The following is a 25,945-nucleotide window of genomic DNA, read 5'->3' on the forward strand; positions in this document are numbered from 1 at the left end:
GAACTGGCCAGCACAGTTTACCCAGCCAGTGTCCGAAATTCTGTCTTTTGCCTGGTCTGGCCGGCCCTTATATGTCGATACCTATGCATCCTTATATACAGGGTGTTCTGTTAATGGACCGACAAACTCAGAGGGACAAAAATTGCGATGGAACATGATGTCGCAAATCACGTTGAGAGGGTGAAAATCGCGAAAAACGCATGCAGGTTTCGACGTCACGCTGGAACGACAAAAAGTACAAGAATAACTACAAAAAGATTTATTTGATTAATTATCACAAGAGTTGTTGGAAGTGACGGCCGCTGACGTCATTGCACATTCTACAGCGACGTAAATGCGATTCCCGGAAGCACACTCGAAGATACCAGATATGCTTTTGATGTCCGCCGCAGCGACGACAATCCGCGATATGAGATCCTGCGGTGTGTCCACAGGCGTCGCATAAACGGGTGATTTAAGGTGACACGCATAGGAACCCACGAACGCATTCAGCGATCAACTGACATCCACCTTTCGTCTCCTCTGGACTCGGAGCCTGCATGCGTTTTTTCGCGACTTTTACTCTCTCAACGTGGTTTGCGACATCATGTTCCATCGCAATTTTTGTTCCTCTTGATGCCTACTAACAACCCTCTGAATTTGTTGGTCCATTAACAGAACACCCTGTATGTATCACTAAGATATCGATATTAAGATTCCTCCGGTCGTTGCCATAGCTAACCATAAAAATTATGGCTAATTATAAACGACCATAATTATCACCAAAAAATACAACGCGGCGATGACCCCCGAATCATAGGGGATCAATATAGCGGCGAACGAAAGCCCGAATTTTGAACATCAGTCGGGTCACCTGGGCTGGCCACTTCAACTTCGTAAAATATTGACCCGTCCGACGTCCGAATTTCGGACCTCAATTTTTGAAACTATGATTGCAGTGTAGTGATTGTACCGTCGTAGGTCTGTTGCTCTCTGCGGCGAGACTTTTCAACGGAGAGATCAGTCAGCACCTCCTAGAGATAGAAGGCCTAGTCTACTTGTGACGTCAGTAAATAGTCCATTTTCCCTCAGAATATTCAGGGGAAGAAAATTCCCTGCTCGTGCCAGTATCATAGTTGTGAGGAAAAGAAATGATCGGGCTCAGAATCGGCGATTTCTATGACCCACATCCAATCACTATGCGGTGAGCCAATCACGAAGATTCTACGCCAAAATAAGAAGAAACGAAATACGATGCTGTGTTTCGAAATGCGGCAAACTTGCTAGGTAGTCTGAATGACGTTTATGGCAAACACTGCAGAGGCCTTCTATCTCTAGGAGGTGCTGGATCAGCTCGCATTTGCTGCTCTAAGTTAGGAACCACAGAAAACCAACTTCAGCCGACCACCACTGTGGCGGCGTTTGAACCCAGGTCCTCACCATGCGAGTCCGTCACTATAACCACTCGACCACCACAGCCACTGTTTCTTCACCTATTTGTCAGTTTGTTCCTAATTATTCCACAATTTGGCCCTCGTTGAATAATAACGCACGGATTCTCATCGGTTCTGTACCAATTGTACCAGCACCGGGTTTGGAAATTTGTTCTTGGATCAGTCTGAAACCCTACGCTCTTTTGCGCATTCGTTTTTTTCGGTCACTGTGCGATCGTGTGGGAATCGTGCTGGACTCTCATCGTGAATATCCATGTTCCAACCTGTCCTCGGCACAGTGGTGGTCGGCTAAAGTTGGTTTTCTGCGGCTTTTCATTTTTTGGTCAGTCTCCCGTTTGAAAAATCTTTCCGCAGAGAGCAAGACCACAACATGATACTTACAATTGAAAGTTTCTGCCCGTCCCGTGTATACCCGACTCAAGGACGTACGCAGGAGAGGCAAGGTGCATTGCATTTTTTTTAGAAATTATTGGGGGTGGGGGAGGTCCTCAAATGACCCCCCACGTTCCGGTACTTAGGACTTACATGACTTGACACAATTTCAAGCCTTTTCTATCTTCTCTTCAAAATAGTATGAGAGACAGATAGTAGAACCAGCACAAAACGTGAAACAATCGCAATTATGACAACATAACGTTAGGAACCACACATATACTCGGAACACATATTCAAGTATGTACTGATTTGTTAGAAATTTCCGCATAAGAATGTGTAAGAAATGCACGTACGGTTAAGTAGTAGTACAGAGCACGTCGCTTAATGTGATCACATCGGGGGGGGGGGGGGGTTCTGATAAAAAATAATCTATTGATAACTACATCGGAAAATTCCCGGCTGTAAGCACGATGACCATATATCACGTTTTGGTTGGAGGACGGGACGTATGGAAATAAGACAACTCTATTTTTCTTTTTCCCTTAACAGGCTTCAAAATGTTAAACCACTCATTTTTTTTAATTGTTCTAAAACAGGATTTCCCTTTCCTCCCATACATAATAAATTAAAATACTTTTTATACAGAATTTGTGGGGAGTTGAAATAGGACTCTCTAATGTGTAATATAAATTATACTATTTACTGTTTAGCCGCCTGTGGGGCTGCGCGAATTTTGACGCTCTTCCTTATTGTAGTTTAATTTTTTTTTTTGACCACTCATACCTCGAATTCACCGCCCGCTTGTATAAATGTCCGAAAAGGCCCAGGGCCGTCATTTCAACTTTTTCCGGGGGGGGGGGGAGAGCAAAGCTCATGTACTCAATGTATGTATATATATATATATATATTTGTATATATATGTACCATTTTTTGTGTATTTTAAAAAGTCATGGAGGCCCCCCCCCCTAAATGACGGGCCTGCTCAAGTTCTCCTTTTGGTCCCTCACATGCTCTCATACCCTTTTAGTCACTCACATCCTTGCATACCCTTTTTGTCACTCCCGTGCTCACACACTCTCTAGACATTCCCCCATGCTCATGCACTTTCTTAGTCTCGTATAATCTCTAGGTCACTCTCATGCTCGCACACTCTCTAGGTCACTCTTTTGGCCATCTACATGCTTGAACACTGTTTTGGTCACACACATGCTTGCATACTATTTTGGTCATTCACATGACTGAATACTCTTTTGGTCACTCACATGCTCATACACTCTCTAAGTCATTCCCATGTGTTCATGCACTTTCTAGATCTCATACTTTCACACCCTTTTGGTCATTCACATACTCGCACACGCTCTAGGTCACTCTCGTGCTCGCACACGCTATAGGTCACTCTCATGCTCGCACACGCTCTAGGTCACTCTCATGCTCGCACACGCTCTAGGTCACTCTTTTGGCCATCCACATGCTTGAACACTGTTTTGGTCACACTTTTCCCCACAACTCTCTAAGTCATTCCCATGCTCATGCACTTTCTAGATCTCATACTCTCACACCCTTTTCGTCATTCACATGCTTGCACACGCTTTCCGTCACTCTTATTTATTCAGTTATTTATAAAATATTGTTGGCCCGAGGCCTACGCAAGAGAATGCGGTTGAATGAGATATAGATATTGTTTGATATTGCGCAAAAAAACTAGTGATAGTGGAGGAGTTGAAAATAAAACTAAGGAATCTGTTCCATTCACCAGTGGTATGAGGAAAAAATCTGTATTTAAAGCAGTCAATGGAAGCAAAAATGGGTTTTATTTTAAGGGAATGTGTGTGGCTAAGTCTACTGGAGATGTTGGAAGGTATGGCTAAAATTACCAGAGGTATCAAAGTTAAGAAGGCCATGATAGATCTTATAAAACTGAATTAGTCGAGAAATAAGACGAAGAGGGAGTTCTCGTTTTTAAATCCGAGCACCAGTGCCGTCTTAACGCATGGGCCCACCCGGGCACGGCCCGGGGGCCTCACAAAAATGAGATTTGGTTGAAATTTTCTAGAATTTACCTGGTAGGGCCTCAGAAAAACCACTTGGCCCGGGGGCCCATGATGCTCTAAAGACGGCCCTGCCGAGCACGGAAACAAAAGGTGACCAGCAGTCGTGGATGAAGCGGGTGGATTTATTTCGAATTGATTCAAGTTTGTCTATATTATACTGGAGGTGAGTACGGGAGAGATGTAAGTTAGGTAGCAGCAGAGCAGTCGAGTGGAATGTTTGAGGATTGCAGTGACTCTTTCGTCATTCACATGTGTTCACACACACACGCTTTGCATAACTCTTTCAGCCAATCGCATGTTTGCACAACCTTTGCGTCACTCTTTTGGTCATTCACGTGCTTGCACGCTCTCTTGTTTACTCACATGCTTGCCCATTGGCCTAGTCTCGCTCTCTCGGCAGAGGCGGATTCGTGGTTATAAAATTTTGCCGCCCTTCTCTCATTACGTACTAGTTTTCTTAGCCACTCATTCCCAAAAATTTTCCGCCCCTCCGAAATTGTCACCCTGGGCCAAGATCCCCTGTAAATACGCCACTGAATGTACGGTGCGTTTCCATAGATCCGTTGTGAAAGTTTTCCGGACGAGGAACTGTGGATGTGGTCAGTTGAAAGAAACTGGCCCTTAACTGAAGATAGGGACTTTTTTTACCTTGTAAATGCCTTCGCTATAGGAAAGAAACTGCAGAAGAATCGCTACACGTACATGGATCAGATAATCAAAGCGATAATTCTTATACATAAGAGAACTTTACATTACTTCTGCCATTTTCACTATATCTCCGGAATGGAAAAGGTAGGTAACACTCCTCTCCCGCAAGGGAGCATCAGAGGCCCCCTTGTGTGTGAATTTGTAGCGCTGCTATATCTATATTTCAAATCGGGAGTGAAGTGCAATTATTGAATATTTGTACCGTTTTAGGCCTGTTGCTCTCTGTTATGAGACTTTTTAACGGGGAGATACGAAGTTGGGAACCACAGAAAATCACCTTCAGCTGCATACCACTGTGGTGCCGGCCGGTGGGGTGTTCGAACCATGGTCCTCGCGATGGCGAGTCCGTCTCTATAACCACTAAACCGTTACAGTGGCTACCGATATATTCTATAAATACAATATACATGCTATACAAATAAATGCACCCTCTCATTGTCAGTGGCGTATGTACGGGGGGGGGGGCTAGCGTTCTGAAGCTACCGCCCAAGCGGCGGCAAATTTGAGGAATGAGCGGTCAAGAAAATTAGTAGAATGGGAGAATCGGGGCAAAACTTGTATAACCCTTAGTAAATCTGCATCTGCCCAGATAGCTACGGATCCGATCAGTGAGCGGGGCCGTCCTGTAAGAACACCATGGGCTCCCGGGGCAAGTGATTTTTCTGAGGCCCTCTGCAAGGGAAATTTACAAGCATACTTCTCGAAAATTTCAACTGTATCTCATTTTTGTGAGGCCTCTTCTCTAGTGGCCTTCCGAGTCGTGCCCGGGTTGGCTCATGCGTTAAGACAGCTCTGTCAGTAAGCGAGGGGGGGGGGGGGAAAGTGACCTAGAGAGTCACTCTTGTGCGCATGAATGAGCACAAGAGTAACCTAGAGAGGGTGAAAGAGCATGTAAATGATCAAAAGAGTGACCCATAAAGGAAGGTACCATGTCTCTCTTTCTCTCTCTCTCCCCCCCCCCCCTCTCTCCCAGTGACAAACCAAAATAGTGACCTAGAGCGTGTACAAGTATGTGAGTGACCAAACAGTGTGCAAGCATGTGAATGACTAAAAGAGTGACTTAGCGAGTGCGTGAGCATGGGAGTGACCAAAAAAATGACTTAGAGACACAGTTGTACTTGCAGGTGGGGTTGCCAAGCCGGTAGCGAGCACAGGTTGACTGACGCCAGTGATGGTAACTCGTGGGAAATTTCCCTTATTCGTGGGAAAAATAGGCCAAAATTTGTGGGAAATTTTGAGAGTTCATCAAGCAAAAGAATTTTTATTGAAAAAAATATATAAAGCAAAACAATGCTTTTTCTATATATACTGTATATATATATATATAGTGTAAAATACTTGACTGCATGTTTACACCGATAGATGGCAGGACAATTTTCGGAATGTGTAGGAAAAATTTAGTCAAAAGGGAAATTTTCGAGGGAAATTTTGCTCGACGAGGTTACCATCACTGACTGGCGCTTTTTTGCGCTGCGTTTGTAAAATCGAATATGGATAGGACGAATCAAGTGTCCTTAGATAAAGATGCTTGGTGGGCCCCTGGCTCATGAAATTTGTGCCCTTGCGAATAAAGTACTCAAAATTCCGTAAACTGTGTTGAAGGATCGTTACGAAGATAGACACCGATTATTTCGACATATTTTTTGACATTTTAAACTTTTCAATCTATTACTGTCAATACATTGGTGAAATCAGCAATGAATGAACGAACACCAGAACTCTGCCACGGTGAACTTAACCCGTTGCCGAGATCTTTTCCAGCCCAGCTTCGTGGCAGAGTCCAGAAAAACTTTATTAATTGAGTCGTGGTGAAATTATATGACTCAAAACGAATCAAATGGCAAATGGTATGCTAATAATTTCCTGGTGGATAAATCTTTGGTTGAACGTTTTTGCTAAAAGTTCCAATTAACATATGACAGTGACTCTTTGAATCTTTCTTTTTCGAGTCTTCTATTGGTTGACGCCTTTGACGGTCTTTTGATTCATATCTGCCATCTCGTTGTCGTTGACCTCATCCGCGTCGTCGTCGTCGTTCTTCTTCCTTTCTTTGTACGACTCCACAAGATATTTTCCTATGCACTGGACGAGACAAAAGAGCCACATCAACGGAGGGAAGGATGAAAATTACAACGTATTTTAGGCAATACATAAATAATTTCGAGAACGTCGACGTATGTTTAGGCACGCGTGGGTGCCGTTTTCGAGGCAAATAACAACAAAGCTCTGTGTCGAAAACGTGGGTTTTGGTTTCGTTGAGTTCGGAGCTACCTTTAACGTAGGCGGAGATAAACTTGAAAGGCTGGAGGGGGGGGGGGAAAGGACACGATGGTGATGATGATGATGATTATGTAAAGCATGGTAAACCCATGGCCTGTGGGCAAAATGTGGACCTTGGAGTCATTCGATGTGCACCCAATCTCAAACGTAATTCAATAAAAATGAACTAAGTGGCACATTTACAGGTCACTTAAGGGACCCGCGACACAGTTCCAGATCATTCAAGTGGCCCGTGACACAGTTACAGGTTACTCAAGTAACCCGTGGTGAAGTTCCCGATCATTCGATCATTACCCGTAGCACAGTTTCAAATCTATCAAGTTATTCGCTGAAGAGCTTCAGATTATTCAAGTGTCCTGCGGCACAGTTCCAGAGCACTTGAGTGACTCATGGGACATTTCACATGATATAAGTGCCCCCCCGGCACAGTTCCAGAGAACTTGAATGACCCGCGGCACATTTTCACATGATTTAAGTGGCCCCGGGACATTCCTAGATCACTCAAGTGACCCGCGTGACCCGCGGCATATTTATAGACAGCTTGAGTGTCTCGTGGCACATTTCCTTACCTATGTGACCTGCCGTGCAGTTCCAGATCACTCAAGTGACCCGTGACACGTTTTCAAACCAGTGAAGTGGCCCACACACTCTCCTAATGGTTGAGCACCCTTAATGTGTAAAGGGGGCCCCACTAGGATGATGTTGTCAATTCACATCCTGTATATGCATATGTGCCTTTTACATTAAATCAGTCGGATCCATAAGTGACTCTGGGAAGGCATTCCTCCCCCCTACCCCCGCGTATCTTCGCCCATGTTTGTTAATCACCTTGAAAACGGCATCCCCCAGTATCGAAACATATATCGGCCTTCCCGAATTTATCATTATAATCTATATACGGGGTGTTTTAAAAAACACTATCCCGACATATGGGCCCCTAACTATCATACCATTCACAGAAACTGAATGAAATTTTGGCATAAGGTATTTTGAGGCATGCGCTCAAGAATGATATGGAAAACAACAGTGTCACTCTAACAGTTACGGTTACAGTGAGAAAATTTCGAAAATATCAAATGGGAACACTTTTGTTTTTTGTATTGGAATGCGATCTCCATACTGAAAAACACTAAATAGCGTTGGAATGGCACCTGTAGCACGAACCCCGGAGCTAGGCAAGGAAAAAGTAAAAAGGACTTTGCCGTGCACCAGAGCATTAATGTTCGTTTCATTCGTCACACCGTTTCTTCGGCTGAGATCCCAGCCTGATTAGTCCTCCACAAGGTCATGTGGAAAATTTGTGAAACACAATAAAATGCTTTATTTTATGCTGCTTCTGTGTCCTTATTGGTTGTCCTCACTTTTAGCCTATCTACCGCCGGTGATTTTCATGCTACAGTTGCCGTTCGAACGCTATTTAGGGTTTTTCACAATGGAGATCGCATTCCAATACAAAAAACTTGGTGTTGCCATTTGATATTTTCGAAATTTTCTCACTGTAACCGTAACTGTTAGAGTGACACTGTTGTTTTCCATATCATTCTTGAGCGCATACCTCAAAATACCTTATGCCAAAATTTCATTCAGTTTCTGTGAATGGTATGATAGTTATGGGCCCATATGTCGGGATTGTTTTTTTATAATCACCCTGTATTTAATCTATTATATCATTTTTTGTCTAAAAGACTGTAATTTTAGTTCTTTCTTCGCTTGTCTCAGGAAAATTTATTGATTTCAATTATAATTGGAAGTAATTGCCCTATATAATTATATAGGGCCAATTTATTTGCGTAAACGTTAATTAAAACAAACAAATTAATCAGGCAATGTATACGTATCAGGACCGTAGCGGGACTTCTCAGGGACCTCGAGGAGGACATTTTCTTGGGCCCGTCTGGAAAGGGTTATGCTCAGAGAAGGAGAGGGTTTTTGCCACCCCCCCTTCATTTTTTCAATGACGCGTTTTTGAAAGTGAGTCTCCCTTGCCGATTATTTCAAACAAGAAGAAACTCAAAATTTCCAAGAAATAAGCAAAATAAGTACTTTTTTCTTTGAGGGTGTCCAAATTCAGCTCGGGGCCCTGGGGCATCGCCCCGGTTGCCCCAGCCGGAACGACCGGCTACAGGTCTGATACAATTCTGTTGAAAGATTTGACCCGTAACACGATTTCAATCATTTTGCTATGTCACTGGCAAAAAAGAACTATATTCTTCGATGCTATACTTACCGGCATTTTGGTGAGACTTGTCAAGCCGAGAACAACTAGCAGACATAGTGCCTGTAAAATACATAAAGGGAATTATTCGACAAAAATTGAGAGGAAAATCGGGCTCTGACTAAACTGGCTATACAGGGTGATTATAACTGAAGTTCCCGTGTACCCTGGGTAGTTTACCTCCAAAACTGCTAATCCGAATACAGGACATCTTAATGAGACCATGGGAAAGAGATTAATTAAATAAAAAAATAGTCAAATTTTCGACCACCAGGTGGAAAAAGTGGTAATTTTTTGTAAATTAAATTTTCCTTTTTCCCATGGACCATATATCGTATATATCAAGTTTCAATGGAATACGCCTACCAGAACGGGTGCTACATAGGTCGGAGTAGTAAACTGACGGGTGCTACATTGGTCTGGCAGTGGCAGTATATATGTTTATAATATTGTATGGATATTTTTCAGTATTACTACATACGCTGTGATAATGTATGAATTTTTGGATGTTGATTCCGCCCCCCCCCCCGAAACTATCAAGCCGTCCCTGGACCAGCAATTATTCACGCACCGGGCTATGCGACTGGTAACGCGGCCCTGACTATACCTACAACTACGACGAACGGTTGATGAGATAAATGGGATAAAGGTCCTATATCAAGACTTACAGAGCACCCTGTGCATGCACGTTAACAACACGGAGTTTTTAGTAAATTTTCCATCAAATATGACCGAAAATGTATCTTACCAAGTAAAAAAGCACGGTCATGTAAAAAAGTATAAACACAGCTATCGCTACGTAAACGATCCAAATGTCTGGCAATTCCTTCTGTACAAAGTCAAAAACGAAATACAAGTTCAGAATAATCAGCGATGGCGTTACGATACCCATCAGGACTTTGATGCATCTATAATTTAGAAAAACATAAATCATAAAATAAATATACTGATATGCAGATCAAAATTTACAGCAATGGCTATGCAATTGCTTGCATAGTAACGGTTAAGCTGACAGTCACTGATACTAACTTCCCGTTCACGAAGTTCCCCATGAGTATATGCGACGAGGTAAAAATGAAAGTAGTCATGAGCGCGAACGGAAGCTGCATCGACATGAGAGCATTCAGGAAGTCATTCATGCTCGTCATCTGAGTTATGTCTTTGAATATAGCCACTAGTATCGTCGGAAGAATCGCTATCGACCTCGTTAATAGGATTCGCTTCCATCTCGGTAGTTTCAAGTTAATGAAACCCTGGAAAAAGAGACGAAAATTAGAATTACCATTCAAGTCTTTACCGATTTCTCATTATGTCAAACAGTGTTCTTCAACAACTGGTCGGCCGACTGGTGCTGGTCTGTGAGAACTTTTCGCTGGTCCGCGAAATATTTCGATTAATTCATATACGACATATGGGAAACTGGCTGAGTGATGAATTTTCCTCACCCGGTCAGTTTATGAAGTCAGTCAGCTATGAGATGAATATCTCCTCACTCAGTCAGTTTTCTGTATCTGTCGTATCAACAGGAAGAGTGACACGTCTTTCGTCACAATTCATATCCTCCGTCGTAGAGGTCGTTCGATTTAAAAAGTGCTAGAAAGGCGTTCGAAAATTACCTTGTACCAGTTTTGAGAGTGGAAATACAGTGTGAGTGTGTGTGTCACAAAATGAAAGAGCTAAATATTTCTACGGTCCCCATGCCCCAATTACAAAGTTGTTGCCCTGTATCTCCTGAGGCCAACAGGAAAAATTTCATGTTTCCAAGTTTCCATTCGCTAAGAAATTCAAAACTCGGGGAAAAGTTATGAAAGAACAACACAAACACTAAGGGTCAACTCTACTTTCTCCTCATTTTTATGCTGTCCTTTCCCAACTTTTCTCGGATTTTTTGACTAGAATATTTCAGCGAGCGTTGCACTTAGAAACATGAGACTTTTTCCTGTTGGTCTCAGGAGAGACAGGGCAGCAACTTCCTTATTGGAAGTTAGAGACAAGGGGACCGTTTAAATATTTAGCTCTTTCATTTTGTTACGCACTTTATTTTTACTGTGGAAACTGGTACAGGGTAATTTTTGAACGCCTTTTGAGAATTTTTTAAATCGAAACTAACAATGTCTGATAGATGATGGATGAGATAAGGTTGTATTGGTATTTATATGACACCCTGTGAACGCTACATGATGTAGATCCATTTCACATATTATACGTCTCTATATGCGTACTGTGATACTTATTGAACCTCGCTTTCCCCGGCATGCCGAGAACGGACCAGAACCTAACATTCAAAAATCTAGTGTCCCTCGAGTTAAGCGGCATGCCGGCTAATGCGCGGGGGGGGGGGGGAGAGGTAGATCGCAAATTGAAGTTTCGGCGGAAGTTGACTAGAAATTTGTGTTGCGCGAAAGCCAAAATAGCCGAATATTCCATAGTACTTTGCTCACCCCAATTAAGAACCGTGTTTCAGTTATGATAGCAAAAGAGTTGGGGTTTCGTTCTTTGCGCAGTCGATCACGAGAAGGGAAATTCGAACAGTTAGAAAAAGCAGAGAAGACGAATTTCCGTGCTCAGATGGCAAAATGTTATGCCACTTTTTTTTTAAATTTCACGATGGTGAAATTTAAATTAGCAAATAATATTTTGCCAATATGGCGATTCTGTGGCTTTTTGAGGAGCACTAATACTGTGTATCAAACACATTAATAAACGAGTTATTCACCTCCATGACGAACTGTCCCGTGTAAGTCCCTGTCATGGTGGAACTTTGGCCAGCTGCCAAGAGACCGACAGCCCATATATACATAGGAACTTGACCAAACTGGCATCCGAGGTACAGACCCTGTTGAGAACGAATTTCAGTGCCGTTATTCAAGGCATTCTTAACGACAAGTGTCAAAAGTAAAATGTTTGATCAAAATATATGTCGAATAATGCACTCACAGCTTTGTAAATGTCTCCGTTGAGGGGTGTCGTGTCATTCTATGATGAAAAAGATAAAAGAAAGGAATATTGTAAGGAGAGAATTATTTGAACTTAGTAGCATTTACTTCATTGGAAAGTAGTGGTATACTGATCTACAAAGTGGAATTGACTTACTGGGAATGCGGCTGAATTTTCTGGGTCATTTTCCAAGCAAACTTGCAGCTGTAAAGTACAAAACAGATAGATTACATTCGTGCGTAAACTGACATTAAGGCCGACTTAAAGCGATAAACAAGTCGCGCGCAGTTGTCTGTATTCGCAAGACTGATCCCATTTCACAGTAAGTACGAGAATTTTGCCCATTAGCAGCGATCTTCAGCTAGTGATTTCCGGTTACAACATAGTAGACGAGAAAAATTTCCGAATTCTATGGGATCACACGCCTCTTGCGTATCTGTCAAGGCACAATATGGTTGTCTACTTTTTTTTTTTTTTTGCTATTCACCCCGTTTTCTTTTTCCTCTCCACGGTCGCTTTCCCCCTCCTCCTTCCCCGTATGAATATGGAAGCTGGAAAAATTGGCAACTGCCATTCATGGTTTGCGATAGTAAGTGGTAATCGATATTAAATATAATTATTCATTAATTTACAACAAGAGCGCTTTCTCCGAGTTTGTATCAGATGATTAATTATGGCCTTTAATAAATTAATTAATAAATTTAGTTAATATAAAATTTCTAAAAAATTTTAGTTTTTCAATATTTCCTCAAGGTTATTTAACGAGCACGTGTGCATATGTGAGTGCAGGCGTGTAGAAGTCACTTTCAGTGGACGACGTCAGACGCCCTTTGTCGTCGTGCTCAATGTCGGCTGTCACCGCTCGCATAGCGCGCGCGCTCTCTCTTGCCCCCCCCCCCCCCCCATATAGCGTCGCAGTCTGAAATAATCTCTTCGGAACCCATGACTTTACACCGTGTCCCGTAAAGACCCTATGAATTCTTCAGAATACAATTACTTAATCGCGCATGTCTCTGGAGAATTTATTCCTCAGAATAAGAATCCTCACTATTCTCTTTGGAGTGTTTGTACAGTCAAACTCGGTTATAATGCCAACAGATTCCGCGAGAATTTATATCGTCATAAACAAGGTGTGTTACCAGGGCCGCCTTTAGAGCATCATGTGACCTCGGGATAAGTGATTTCTCTGAGGCCTCTACGAAGTTATTTCTAGCCTCGGTGGAGCCTCTGCAGAGGCTAGAAATAACTTCGTACCAGTTCACACGCTTGCTCTCGAAAATCTAAAGCTGATATAATGATATAATTTTCTCATGAGACCCTCTCTGCACTTGAGCCTCCCACCCTCTCGGGCCACGCCCAGGTGCGTCCCATGCGTTAAGACAACATTGGTCGTTACAACCGACTTTTTTTTATGCGAAATCTATTGCCATATGAATATATTACCGAATGAGTTGTGCCGGAAGTACGCATATGTATCTGACGGTCTCATAATTTTTGTCGAACCACGGACGGTCATTTTCTGCACACGAGCAGGGCTAATTAGACCGGGACCTACAATTTGATGCCGATGCAAAAACGGCAGCGTTTGACATTTTTGCCTCTTTTTAAACTCTGCAAGAGGCTGGTTCACTAACCCCTCGATGTGAGACACCCTGCGGAAGCAATCTTCTCTTAACAGTTTGAATACGTATGTAGTGTTGTGCATGAATTTCGTACATGCACCTCATACCTATTCTTCTGCGGAATTTCTAACGAATTGGTACATGCCGGAGTGTATGTGCGGCCCCTATATAATTTATTTATAGTATAAACCCCCCCCCCTCCCCAACGTATTTACGTCGTCAGAGTTGCACTTGTTTCGTGTTCTTGCTGGTGCTGTCATCTGCCTTCCAAATTTCGTGATGATAAATACTTGAATCTCCCGTGCTATTATAAGTACCGTGCTGAAGGTCTGCCTGCCCTTTGCAGAGAGACATTTTCAAATGTAATGCCGGCTCGAAGTTGGAAACCTCAGGAAACCAACTTTATCCAGAATTTCAGTGCTGCTATCTGTTTTTAAAACTATGAGTGAAGTGCAATGATTGAATATTTATACCGTTGTAGGCTCACGCTCGCATCTCGAAGTTGGTAACCACAGAAAGGCGACCACCATTGTGCTGACGCGACCATTGTTCTAATAGATGGCTCTAGTAGTCCAGTAAAGATTTCATAGCAAAACAATCACTTTTACACTGATGTCAAGTGATGTCAGGTTTTACTGCTTTTCGTTTACGCGGGAAAAGAAACGAATTTTGTTTGCATTTGTTCAGAGCATCACGCGTAGCGAATACTATATTTCTTTTCAATTTTGTGCTGAAATAAATGAAAAATGAGTATCAGTGAGCGGCTCATAAACAGAATTATATAGAGTTCAGTTAGTTTTCTTCCGAAAAAAACCCAACTTTAAGTAAAAAATGTCAATTTTTTTCCGCTGTAATTAAAAATTATCATTAAATTAATAAATTCAATACTTCGTCGTAACAGTTTCGACTGCGGATTTAGAACTTATGTAATCGATTTGAATAGAAAATTGTTTATCGATGATATGCTTATTTTTGGGCCCAATATGGCAGAAAAGAAACTGTTTAAGTAATTAATTAGGAATCGGTTCTCTCTTGAATCACTTACCACTTCGGCGTTGGTCTTCCCGTAAAGTCCTTGCGCAAAGACTGACACTATGAATATATTTATGATGAGCGAGATGAAAAGGGCGATCGACGATTCGATGAGAAAATAGCGATTTGCGTCCGATATTTCTCCTTTGTCCTTCCGATCGATTTTCCTAGACTGTCAAAATAAAAAAGGAAAATGCATATTCTTCTCACGTATAGAACTCAAGCTAATATGATCGAGTACAAGCGATACGACTGCGACATCGACACAGATTGGTTAAAAACCTGAAATCAATACTGGTTTCGCGTTTTTAACCAATCCGTGTCAATGTCGCGGTCGTATCGCTTCGGTGTGCACTGCGCCTTAGAATTGCAAACTCGAGTCTTGATGATTACCAAATACGGGACAAGGGATCCACGTCTTTACAGCGGCAACCCCGAGACATCTCGCCTAACTTGATCCGCTTTCATTTTAATCCCGAAACATCTCACGTTCTTAAAACTCTCTCATTCCGGCAACCCCAAGCACAAATACCATTGTAAGTTTTCTTCTCCTGACAACATGTTTTTCTTACGCCCTAGTATTAATCAACTGTCAGTGGGCGGAGTCAGCTTTTGTTCAAAGTCTGATAACGTTGGGAGGGGGGGGGGAAAGAGGCGATGTTTTTCCTTTCCCTTCGAGGTAGTATACGCTTATGTTATATTAACTTCATAAATAACAGAAAAATGATAGTTTTTTTTTCCTCTTCTCCTTGTTTTTCTTTATTATAATTATTCTTCGTTGGGGGAAGAAAGCTTTTATCAGCGCACGCGCAATCGGGAAAAAATCTTCTTGAAAACAGGTGTCAATTTTTCGGGAAGGTTTCGTGATTTCCACTGTGGCGGTTATAATGCGGATCGGGAAAATTTTAAAAACCGTATAAATGGTTAAAGAAAACTTATCTTACCTTGACCAGAGAGGAATGAAGGTAAAGATTGTGAGGTGTGATGAGAGCGCCAACGATGCCAACAGCTTGAAGAAGCACCCCTCCGTTGCACTGGTAGCACCCAGGGATGAATAAACCTTTCAGGACGTCATGCTGGTCTGGTGCCACATTTATGTACTGTGAATTAACGGAAGACCACATTACTCAGTGACAGCTCGTCACAGAAAAAAAAAAAAATATATATATATATATATATATATATATATTCCTGTGGTAGCGATCAAACCGTTTTTCATTTCATTGTGACACGGACAGGATCCGATTTTCGTATGGGCAAGTGCTGGATTTGGCCTTGGCCTTATGATTTTAGGGATCCAAAACCTGAACAATACACAGTGTGTCGCAGAAATTCGTAAATAGTTTACAAATTCACGAAAATTGAATTAATTGGTAGCCTATATTTGATATATAAACCAGAGAGAGAGAGAGAGAGAGAGGAATGCGGGGTTCGCGAAAAATTGTTCTCACAAAGATATTAGTTATTATTTTTCATACAGAAGAAAATAATAACTAATATCTAAACACACTGTTGTGTGTGTGTGTGTGAAAATCATCATTCAAGTTCAATAGTTGCCATTGGCAATATCTTTTTGGAAATTGTGAAATTTGCCAAATTGCATATTTGTGTGCTCTTCTTTTGGTATTATACTGTAATTTAAAAGATAGGATCGATTTGAAAAATAGAAGTAGGATGTCATCATCTGTATCCACTTTCGGTAGCAGCCATCATCATTAGAGGAGATAAAACGAATCAGAAAGTGTATCTAATTCGTTTGATGAAAAGTAATTCAATTAAGTGGGTATCAAATTCAAGGTAAGAGGATGCGAAGATGCCTGCTACTCTAGAAAATTTTGTCATTAATATAATTCTTCAAATGAGTCGTAATAGAGAGGAATGAAGGTATAAAGATTGTCTCTCTCTTTAGGAGCCACCCCTGGCATTACTGTCAAAACTGAAGAGGATAAAGAGAAATCAAGTTCGGTAATACAGTCAAACCTCGTTAATAAGTCACTCTTGGGAGAGCAAAAATATGACTTAGTAAGCGGAGTGACTCATTAAACGGAGTAAGCCATAGCTTGCCAATTCCTGCTTGAGGACAATTGGGACTTCCAAAAAGTGACCAGATAAGCGGGGTGACGTGTTAACCGGGTGACGCACTAACGAGGTTTGACTGTACATGAAATATCAGTATAAGAATCGAACTCACTTCGTATCCGAATGTAAAAGCCATCAATGCTATGAGTATAGCGAAAAATCCCTCCAGCTTCCTTAGACCATATTTATCCAAGAATAAGAAGGTAAAGGCATCAGCTACCGTTATCAACACTCCCCCGTATAGAGGAATCCTGGAAAATATACAGAATCGATACTATCGTAAGCACATCAAGAAAAGATGGTCAAGATCAGGTTGTACACAACGTTTTTAGTCCGCGGGCCAGACATGCGATATTTCTGACGGTTAAATGATTAATTACCATGATTAATTGCAGTCATATAAATATATTAATCTCACATTTATCAAACATATACGTTTTCTTTGGCGAATTGCATTTTGACTTGCAGTACCTATCATTTTCCACGACTGCTTATTTTTCAGCAATTCTAGCGATTGTTGGCACCTTTACTTGCCTTAGACCAGTGTTTCTCACCCGTCGGGCCGCGGCCCGGTACCGGGACCTGATATTATTCATACCGGGCCATCAGTGATTAGCCGTTTTATTTTTCCTCATTCATTTTCCGTTGGTCGTATGTTTGACCGGGCCTTCGACTCACAAAAATGAATGAAACCGGGCCGCGGACATGGAAAGGTTGAGAATCACTGCCTTAGACCAGTGATTCCCAACGTGGGCGTTAACGTCCCCTGGAGAGCGATGGAATGTTCCAGAGGCGGTAGAAGCTGAGGGGAATAACATAGGATTCTATGGGTTAGATTGCGTTGGAGGCGATGGGAGGAAAAGATTTCTGATTTTTTTTTACTGTAAATGTCAACGTTATTTGCCTTTGGCAATTTTTTTGGCTGTAATTATTAACTATATTTGCTTGCGACACTTTTTTTGGCTTTAATTGTCAAATTTACTTGCTTTTGACGTTTTCCGCTGTAAATGGTAACTATACTCGTTTTGACAACTTTTCTTGGCTGTAAATGGCAACTTTACTTGTGTTTGAAATTTTTTTGGTAGTAATTTCCAACTTTACGTACCACGACACCTTTTTTGGCGATATCCCGTATCTTTATGAAATATGGTCAGCTTAGGTATTCATCGTATTAATACTTTTCTACCGGGACATTGATATTTTTCTATCCTTCGCGGCCCTAATAAAACTCTGCGCATTTGGCCCCGCGTGGCGTAGATTGTACACCCCTGGTCAAAATGGAAACTGATTTTGTGCTTTCTCGAATATACTTACCGCTTGTTAGATATTAAGTAGAAAGCAATGGCCGTCCCGATCACCTCCTGCATGTCGGCACCAACTATGGTGATCTCGAGCATGATCCACAGGATGTAGCGGGGCAAACGTGCGAACCTCGAAGCGCAGGCTTGAGCGAGGTCAATGCCAGTGACTGTGCCAAGCCTAGCTGCAAGTCTTTGGATGAGGAGACCCAGAAAGGTCGCCCATAGCACAACCCATAGCAACTGGTAATTCGCTTCGGCACCCGAACGAATGTCCGACTCGATATTGCCCGGATCGAGATACGCGATGCTCATCAGGAAACCCGGACCACTGAACTTCCACAGTTTCCGGAAACTGAAAGGGCGCTGCCGAATACAAAGAGGATAAAATGAGAAATGGTGAAATAATGATATTGCATCATCAGGTGTAGAAATCATATATTGAATATAACTGAATTTTCATGTCAGTACTGTATGCAATGCCAGGGTCATCATTATTACATCAAGGACCCCACTGGGGGTCCTTATTTCTCTATTTTCTGACAAGTTTGCTTGTACTGTATGTTGTTGCACATTGTTAAGTAGGGGTAGAGTGCTTGCCTGCCCCCAATCACTATTTTGTCGGTGATAGTAGGTTCGAACCCAGATTTTGTGTTTTTATCACACTTTTTCCCGATTATATCAAACTTGCAATGTTGAGTTTGTGTGTGTGTGTGTTTTTGTCATCTATCTCTTTTTTCACAAAAGAAAACTGGAAAAAAAAAAAAATTTCTACCCTACCGCAGTAAGAAAAGCATTTCTGTGACCATTCTCGCAGCTTAATTATTACATAGCAATGATAGTAACCGGTGAAATAACGTATGTGATTTACGGGTATGTGCAGGATGAAAGTAAACAATGTGCAGTATCGTACCACATGTATGTTATCAATTTTCATACTGCACACCGGTTTAAAATCAACATTCAATTTTAATTGGAAATTTTATAGCGAATATAGTATTGGATTTATTCAATAGGTGGCAGCATTTAGGTGGCTTGTCTTAATTAGAAAATTACGCGCTAAGGTGTTTCTTCTTCCCATCTTTTAAGATGGCCATACGTGGCACCAAATGTCTCATATACATGGAAAATGAACTCACACTGGGGATATCAGTGTCTTCACCACCATGGTCATCGATGATATTCAACGAAGAATCCCCTTTTTCGCTCTTCGTAATAGCAAACACCGGCGGTACGGTTGTTGATTCGAATGAACCACCATTTTGAAATGAAGTATCGGCTGAAATACATAATAGCATTGACATTTTCATAGAGATAATTAAACATACATTAATGTATAATATATGTGCATAGTCCCTTAAATTCGTAAATTGTTAAAAAATTGAAGGAATTTGTGTATTTGGATGCAGTTTGCAAAATAGTTATTCTCACGAAAGTGGGGGGGGGGATTATTTTAGCCACAGGAAAAAAATAGTTCGAATTTTCGTCGATAGATAGCGCTTGCATGTAGGTGTGGCAGGAATGGTTGGACCTGAGCCTTTCTTCAATCTCTTCTGTGTCCGAAACACTCGTAAAGTTTCAGCCGGAGATTCGTGGCTGCGGTAAAATAACTTCACCAATACAGTAGAGCATTATCAACACCATAATGAAAATCTCATGTAAGCGCCGGTAACAGAAAAATTCGGAAATGAGCTGTTAATCTGTACACCCTGCATTTTATAGGACTCTAACTTGCATATTTCCAGTGAATTGCTTTCGTGCAGCAGCAGCAGCCCCTTCTATCGACAAAAATTTGAACTAATTTTTTTCGGTACCAAAAAACAAACCTACACGATTTCTCTAATTTTTACGAATTTTTTAACCATTTACGAATTTATGAGACGCTGTATATACGAAATATAAATTCCATTTTTAAAAAGAAATATGACAAGACCAATCTTGGACTTCCCCCAACCCCCCAACATAATGTACATAAATTCTACTGACTTAAGAGAATAAATTGTGAAATCGTAGCCCCCCCCCCCCTTAAAGAAATTCCCAAATGCTCTGTGAAAAAAAAACAACATTTTCATGTACAGAGAGTATTCAAGAGAATTCTCAGTAAATAATAGGAGATAATAAATTTATTTCCTATTTTTCTCTTCTTGAAATTATCCGCTTAAGTTATTTTTTTCCATTATGTCTGAGAACATGTTTTTTTCCCGACATTTCGCATGTGTTTACGGCCGTAACTCTTCTCTGGTGAAGCAAATTTAAGTAAATAATGTGATTTTTTTGTTTTTTTTTACGTCTCCCTTTGAATATTTAAAGCCCCGTGTACAGCATGAAATATAGGACGAAAAAGACAAAAGGAAAAAAACACAAATAAACTTGCCCGTAGTGATGAGACGTCTCTTCTCTTGAGAAATGGAGCTTCCCATTATTCTCTGCTTATTTCGAGAGAAAACATCTGAACTTGATATTTTTTTACTATTTCATCATTCTAATTAAAGGTAGCATGCATGTATAATTAGTGAGTGACAGGATGCCAAGGGGATTTCCGCACCATCAAAACCGCCTAGTCATAGTGAAAGTTGTCACGATGGACATTTTTTCAAATGCCCTTGTCTCTACTCGTAAATCACGCGACGAAGAACGTCTGGTTAACGTCTTTGTACTTGCATGTTAACTCGTGTGAGAGAGAAAATGTAAAGTCATGTTGACCTTATACTCAGTAAAAATGCATATACAGTAGACGTTGGATCGAGCTTGCAGATGGTGCTTCGTCAGATACTCAATTGGGTTGCAATTACACAATTTTCAGAATCAATAAATCACTATTCAGTATTCTGAAGCTTTTTTTTTAAGTGTGTATATAAAGGGTGTCTCATAAATTTGAGCGGATTTTAAAAACTCATAAATCAACAAATTGACTTATCGGGGTTACGATTTGTGCACTTATCAGAGTTCCAATTCCTTCGATTTGTTGAGATTTTATAAATCTCTGAATAACGAAAATTTCTGCAGCAGCTCTCAAAATATGACACCATCAAGGAATCAACTATTTTTAGATAAAAGAAAGTATTATACTTAGATAGCTGTTTTTTTTTACTGAAATGAAACTATAAAAGATGTGCTTTCTAAAACACCAGAAAAATTGAGAAAAGTAATTGATATAATGGGTTTTTCCACCATGTATATTCGAATACACATGAGACTATAGAGGGTCAACAAAAAACACCATGAAATCCAGCTAGATTATGCACCAAGCATTCGTTATCACTTGAAAATGACACCAAACCTTGTAGACTAGTGCACCTCGAACACCCCTGTAGCGTCAGAAGGTCTATTCAAGAAGACACCCCAACACACCCCCCCCCCCCCCACCAAAGATGTGGCTGACAGGGCTCCAGCCCAGGGGCCTGAGATGATTTTTGTCTGTTTTTTGTTTTGTTTTTCCACACTTTAAATTCACTATAATGGAGCCCGTGAAAAATTTTATGAGAGACCCGCCTGATATCCTAGCCAAGGGGCCTTGATGCCGTGTGAGGAGCATATCTGCTCCCTATAAAATCCAAAATTTACTGTTTTCATAATTTGCATATCATTAAAAATTGAATAGTTCATAACTTAACATCATAAAATTCCTCATTTATGTGATAACAGTAAATGAAAATGATCCTGCGGACCCCTTACTAAGAACTCTGGCACCTAGGGGGTCCGTTGAAAACAGGTTGAAAAACACTCATCTAGATTCATTCATTTTCTAGATGCATGTATTTTATTAACGGGAAGAAATTTTATATCGGAGAAAATTTTAATTATTTTCTTTTCCTTGTGAAAAAAAAAAATCTAACTATTTGACAAGTCTCTGAGGGTGCAAACCGCACCCCGGTACGTGAATTTGTTGATTTTTTAATGATATTTTAAAATTCGTCCAAATTTATGGGACAGCCTGTATTTTAGTTTGATAATTTCAGTCAATTCAAAAATTATCGGTCAAAGAACGTACATACGAATTCAATATAGCATTGCGATATTTAACAAAAAATAATAAATTAGCAGAATTTATGTAGATATAGTAAATTTTTAAAATACATCGTGTATTTTGCATTGAAGAAGTGTTCCCTGATGAGAGATCACTAGACACCTTCATTTCATTTTCTTATGAGAAGAAGCTCCATGCTAATTTGCCTACGAAGGGCACTGAAAAAAAGACTATGAAACTGTAATTCCCAAATTGTAGGTCGCGAACCCTTGGGGGAAACCGCGTAAAAGAGCTGGGGGAAATCATTAAAGATTTTTCAAGATTTAAACTCTTAAAATAAATTTATTTCATTCTTTCGCAACGTAAATAAACATATGTCGAACCTAAAACACACTTTAACACTTAGCTGTGCTATCCACGTACTCAGTAGTTTGAATTTTATTTATAATTCGAATATTGGATTGTTCGCAGTGGAAATCATTTTACATCGTCATTTTAGAGAATGAAATGAAAATAGAAAATCTTCAACAATCAAACTGACCAGATCTCAAATTGATGCAAATCAAAAGATTGACATTTACACTCGAAATTCTGGAGCAATGGCCGCGATCCCACCTTGAGAACAACGTACCAACACCCGAAAATAATATTAGTAAAGGTTCACGAGTAAATTGTGTTCAACAAACCTCAGTAGCAATTACCAAATCCAGGCTAACGTGGACTGCTTTTACATCATTACAATGTCTTCAGAACTTTTGACTTTTCAGCCACTTCAATTTGCCATAGGGTCCATGCATGGCTGTATACGATTTTTTTTTTTAGTTTTTTCGAATCACTAGTCTAATGAAACCTGTCTACTAATCGAATCTAGTCTACTAAATCTTGTCTAGTGATTTGAAGACGGAAGCCATGTTTCGGACGAATGACATTTTGAACCGTCTGTTTAGTTTAAGAGTTCCAGCATTCTTTCAGGAAGTAGTATAACAGAATACAAATGTCTGGGCAATGCGCAAAAGCGTATTCTTGGTCTCAGCCACCTCGTTGGGCATTTTGCCTGTTATGGCGTTGTATTTGTATTTAGCAAGAAATACTTTTTAAAAAATAATGTTCAGCCCGTAACTTTCAGAACGAATTTGCCGCTAAAAACTTTTGTAATGGCTTATAAATACACCAACTGAGCTGTTTTACTCGAAAAAAAAAAAATTTCTATGTGAGAAATTTTTTCATTATAGGAGAGAACTTTCAAACTGAACTAAATAAGAACTTAAGATGGAAAAAAAAAATTGAAAAACCAATTCGCATTCAACATGTTCTAATAAAAAGACAATTGCAATATAAATCTAAATTAATTAATAAATACCAATCAAAATGACTTACTTTTCGAAGCCTCTCGATCATCCGATTGTGTAACTCGCATGATAATTATACGTCCTGAAACAGATCACAAATCATTACTCGATGGTTAACTTACATATTTAACCAATACGAAAATTTACTTCTTTAAGTAGAACGAAAAAATGTAGAACTATACATGAAGAAGACGTCTCAAATGGATTGGATTGATATCAAATGATACAAAATAGTTTTCAAATGACCTTTTTAAAAAAAAAATAATAATTCCATCAACACATCGTAAAAGGGAGAGATATACTCACAAAGATTCAACTATTTAACTTTCTATATTTGCATAATAAAACAACGATGATGTTTATTGTGCCATATGCAGCGGTGCCATATGAAGAAACAGAATGCACGTAAGCTAATGAATACACGGGATGATAACAGCCTTGCGTATAAGTAATATGGGAAGAAAAGGCAAGGTTTTTTTTTTCTCCCTTCAGCAGCGTTTGCGGAATATTACGCAATTTATTGAAGTCGCTGTATCCACCAACCGAACCAACAACAAATATATATAGGCCTATATATATACATAAACCAAATACGTTTATATTATATTTAACACTTTAATTGGCAAGCATTGAAATACAGTCGAATCCCGTTTTAACGAATACCATTATAGCGAAAATCCCGTTTTAACGCACACTTTTCTAATCCCCCCCCCCTAATAAGTTTACATAAGAATAATGCTAGGTAAACTGGAATTCCTTTGTAATGAAATTGCGTTATAACGATCTCTTGACGTTCCTTATAACGGGATTCGACTGTATATAGAGGAGAAAATTTTTTGAGGGGCTATTTCAAGCAAATGAGGTACCCTGAATGCTATTGTATGACAAAAACAATTATTGTCAATGTTTAAAAGAATATGGGGCTTCAGGGAACACGCTGTATTTACATGATTCATGTAGATTTGAATAGTATGAAAATGCGTTTATTGTTTGCTAACTTACTTTTCTATCATCGTTGAAGGATACACAGCAATATGTTTCCTCTACGCATGGTATTTCCCCCAAAATGCAAGGGAGTCACGAGTACCTTTGAGCCATTACTGTAGAAACTTCATTTTGTTTAGAAGTATGGATGCCGAAATACGAGCTCAAAATATACAATTCCTTTGTCCGAAAAATGTAAGAAATTTATTTGTTGCGTTTTAACTGGAGATTCCTGGCCAATGTTCACTGAGCTGGTGTAAGACGGTCCGGTTGGCCCAAAATCCATTTTTTTTAATCCCCACGTGTGATATGTCTATATATGTAGTAGCTGTATTGGATTAGCTCCATGTAACGACAGGAAAAAAAAAAAGAAATTTGAGAAAAAAATCTCTAAACGTTCTTTTTAACCCCAATTACTCGTAATAATACAATATAAGACAATAACTAACTAATAATACAATATTATACCCAGGGCCGTCTTAAGAGCATCATGGGCCCCCGGGCCAAGTGATTTCACTGAGGTCCTACCTGTTAAATTATCGAAAAATTCACCTACTTCTCATTTTTCTGAGGCCCCCGGGCCGTGCCCGGGTGGGCCCATGCGTTAAGACGGCACTGATTATACCGCATTGTGACTGCGATATGACTGGTTTACCACAGCTATCGTGGCAATAATTATCAAGAAAAAATACGCCTAATGGCGATGACCACGAATCATTCCTCTTATTTTCGGACTTTGGCCAGAGCAGAGATCTCCGGCCACTTCACTAACTGGCTGGCCAAAGTTGAAATTCGCACTTTGGCCGGAATTGGCCAATTCGCGAATCGGCCGATTTCAGGCTTTGGCAGTAACATACATATTGTAGTAGCGAAGATATATTACAGTGATCTCTCACTTTTTTTTTAATGCGTGGGTGCAAGGGAACAAGGAAAAAATACACATAAGTGAGAGAGTATGAATGAATAGCATTATTGTGCTATATTCTTCGACAGGGAGCGCTGGAAATCGTTTTATAACTGAAAGAAGCATGTAAGTGAGAGATCACTGTATATGGTGGGAGAAAAATCATTAACAGGGTGTATAGAAAGAACGGAGGGGAACAACACACACAGAGAACCAGATCGAATTTATTCCACTGGCGTTTGGACGATAATATTTCGTCCGTGATCCGTAAAGGGACCGACTAATAACGAATTTCTATACAAAACTATTTCAGAAAATTAAGAACTTATCAAAAAACCAATTTGATATAACTGAAGTTCTGATCATTCGTTAATATTAGAACGAAATGATCTAAAAGACGTTTTAATGCAGAATTTTCAATAATTTTACAGCTTGACAGCGCAAAATTGAAAAATTGCTTATAACGAGATGTCGCTTTATAACGACAATTTTTTTTCTCTTGTGATTTTGAATTGCCATTATAACGAACTTTAGCGCTGTAGTTTCTTTAACCCTCTTCTTTTAGCGGTTTTCAAAGTTTCACAGATCCGTATTGGAAATCACTAAACCCTCTGTAAAATGCCACATCTTTTCTAAAGGGGGAAAAAAAAATTTCCCGATTTTGTGCAGGTGATAATGATTTCCACCAAATATTCCAAGAAGGATAAAAAA

At 40.2% G+C, this 25,945-nt stretch overlaps 1 protein-coding gene across 1 annotated transcript; it reads right to left on the reverse strand.

Moving 5' to 3' along the window:
• Positions 1-6,265: 6,265 nt before the first annotated feature.
• Positions 6,266-23,786, reverse strand: LOC149087357 (natural resistance-associated macrophage protein 2-like). Its single transcript, XM_089231427.1, has 14 exons — positions 23,653-23,786; positions 23,375-23,428; positions 19,170-19,309; positions 18,047-18,396; positions 16,845-16,983; positions 15,598-15,753; positions 14,667-14,825; positions 12,156-12,203; positions 12,000-12,038; positions 11,779-11,898; positions 10,092-10,315; positions 9,811-9,970; positions 9,075-9,125; positions 6,266-6,649 (listed from the first exon to the last, which is right to left on the reverse strand). Exons 2-14 carry the CDS (start codon positions 23,412-23,414, stop codon positions 6,521-6,523), a joined length of 1,755 nt encoding a protein of 584 aa, XP_089087553.1. The 5' UTR covers positions 23,415-23,428; positions 23,653-23,786; the 3' UTR covers positions 6,266-6,520.
• Positions 23,787-25,945: the final 2,159 nt, after the last annotated feature.

This window comes from Pholcus phalangioides, unplaced genomic scaffold (genome assembly GCF_987345545.1).
Source record: "Pholcus phalangioides strain wild (caught in Gottingen) unplaced genomic scaffold, Ppha-v1.0 ptg000004l_1, whole genome shotgun sequence".
Taxonomy (NCBI): Eukaryota; Metazoa; Arthropoda; class Arachnida; order Araneae; family Pholcidae; genus Pholcus; species Pholcus phalangioides.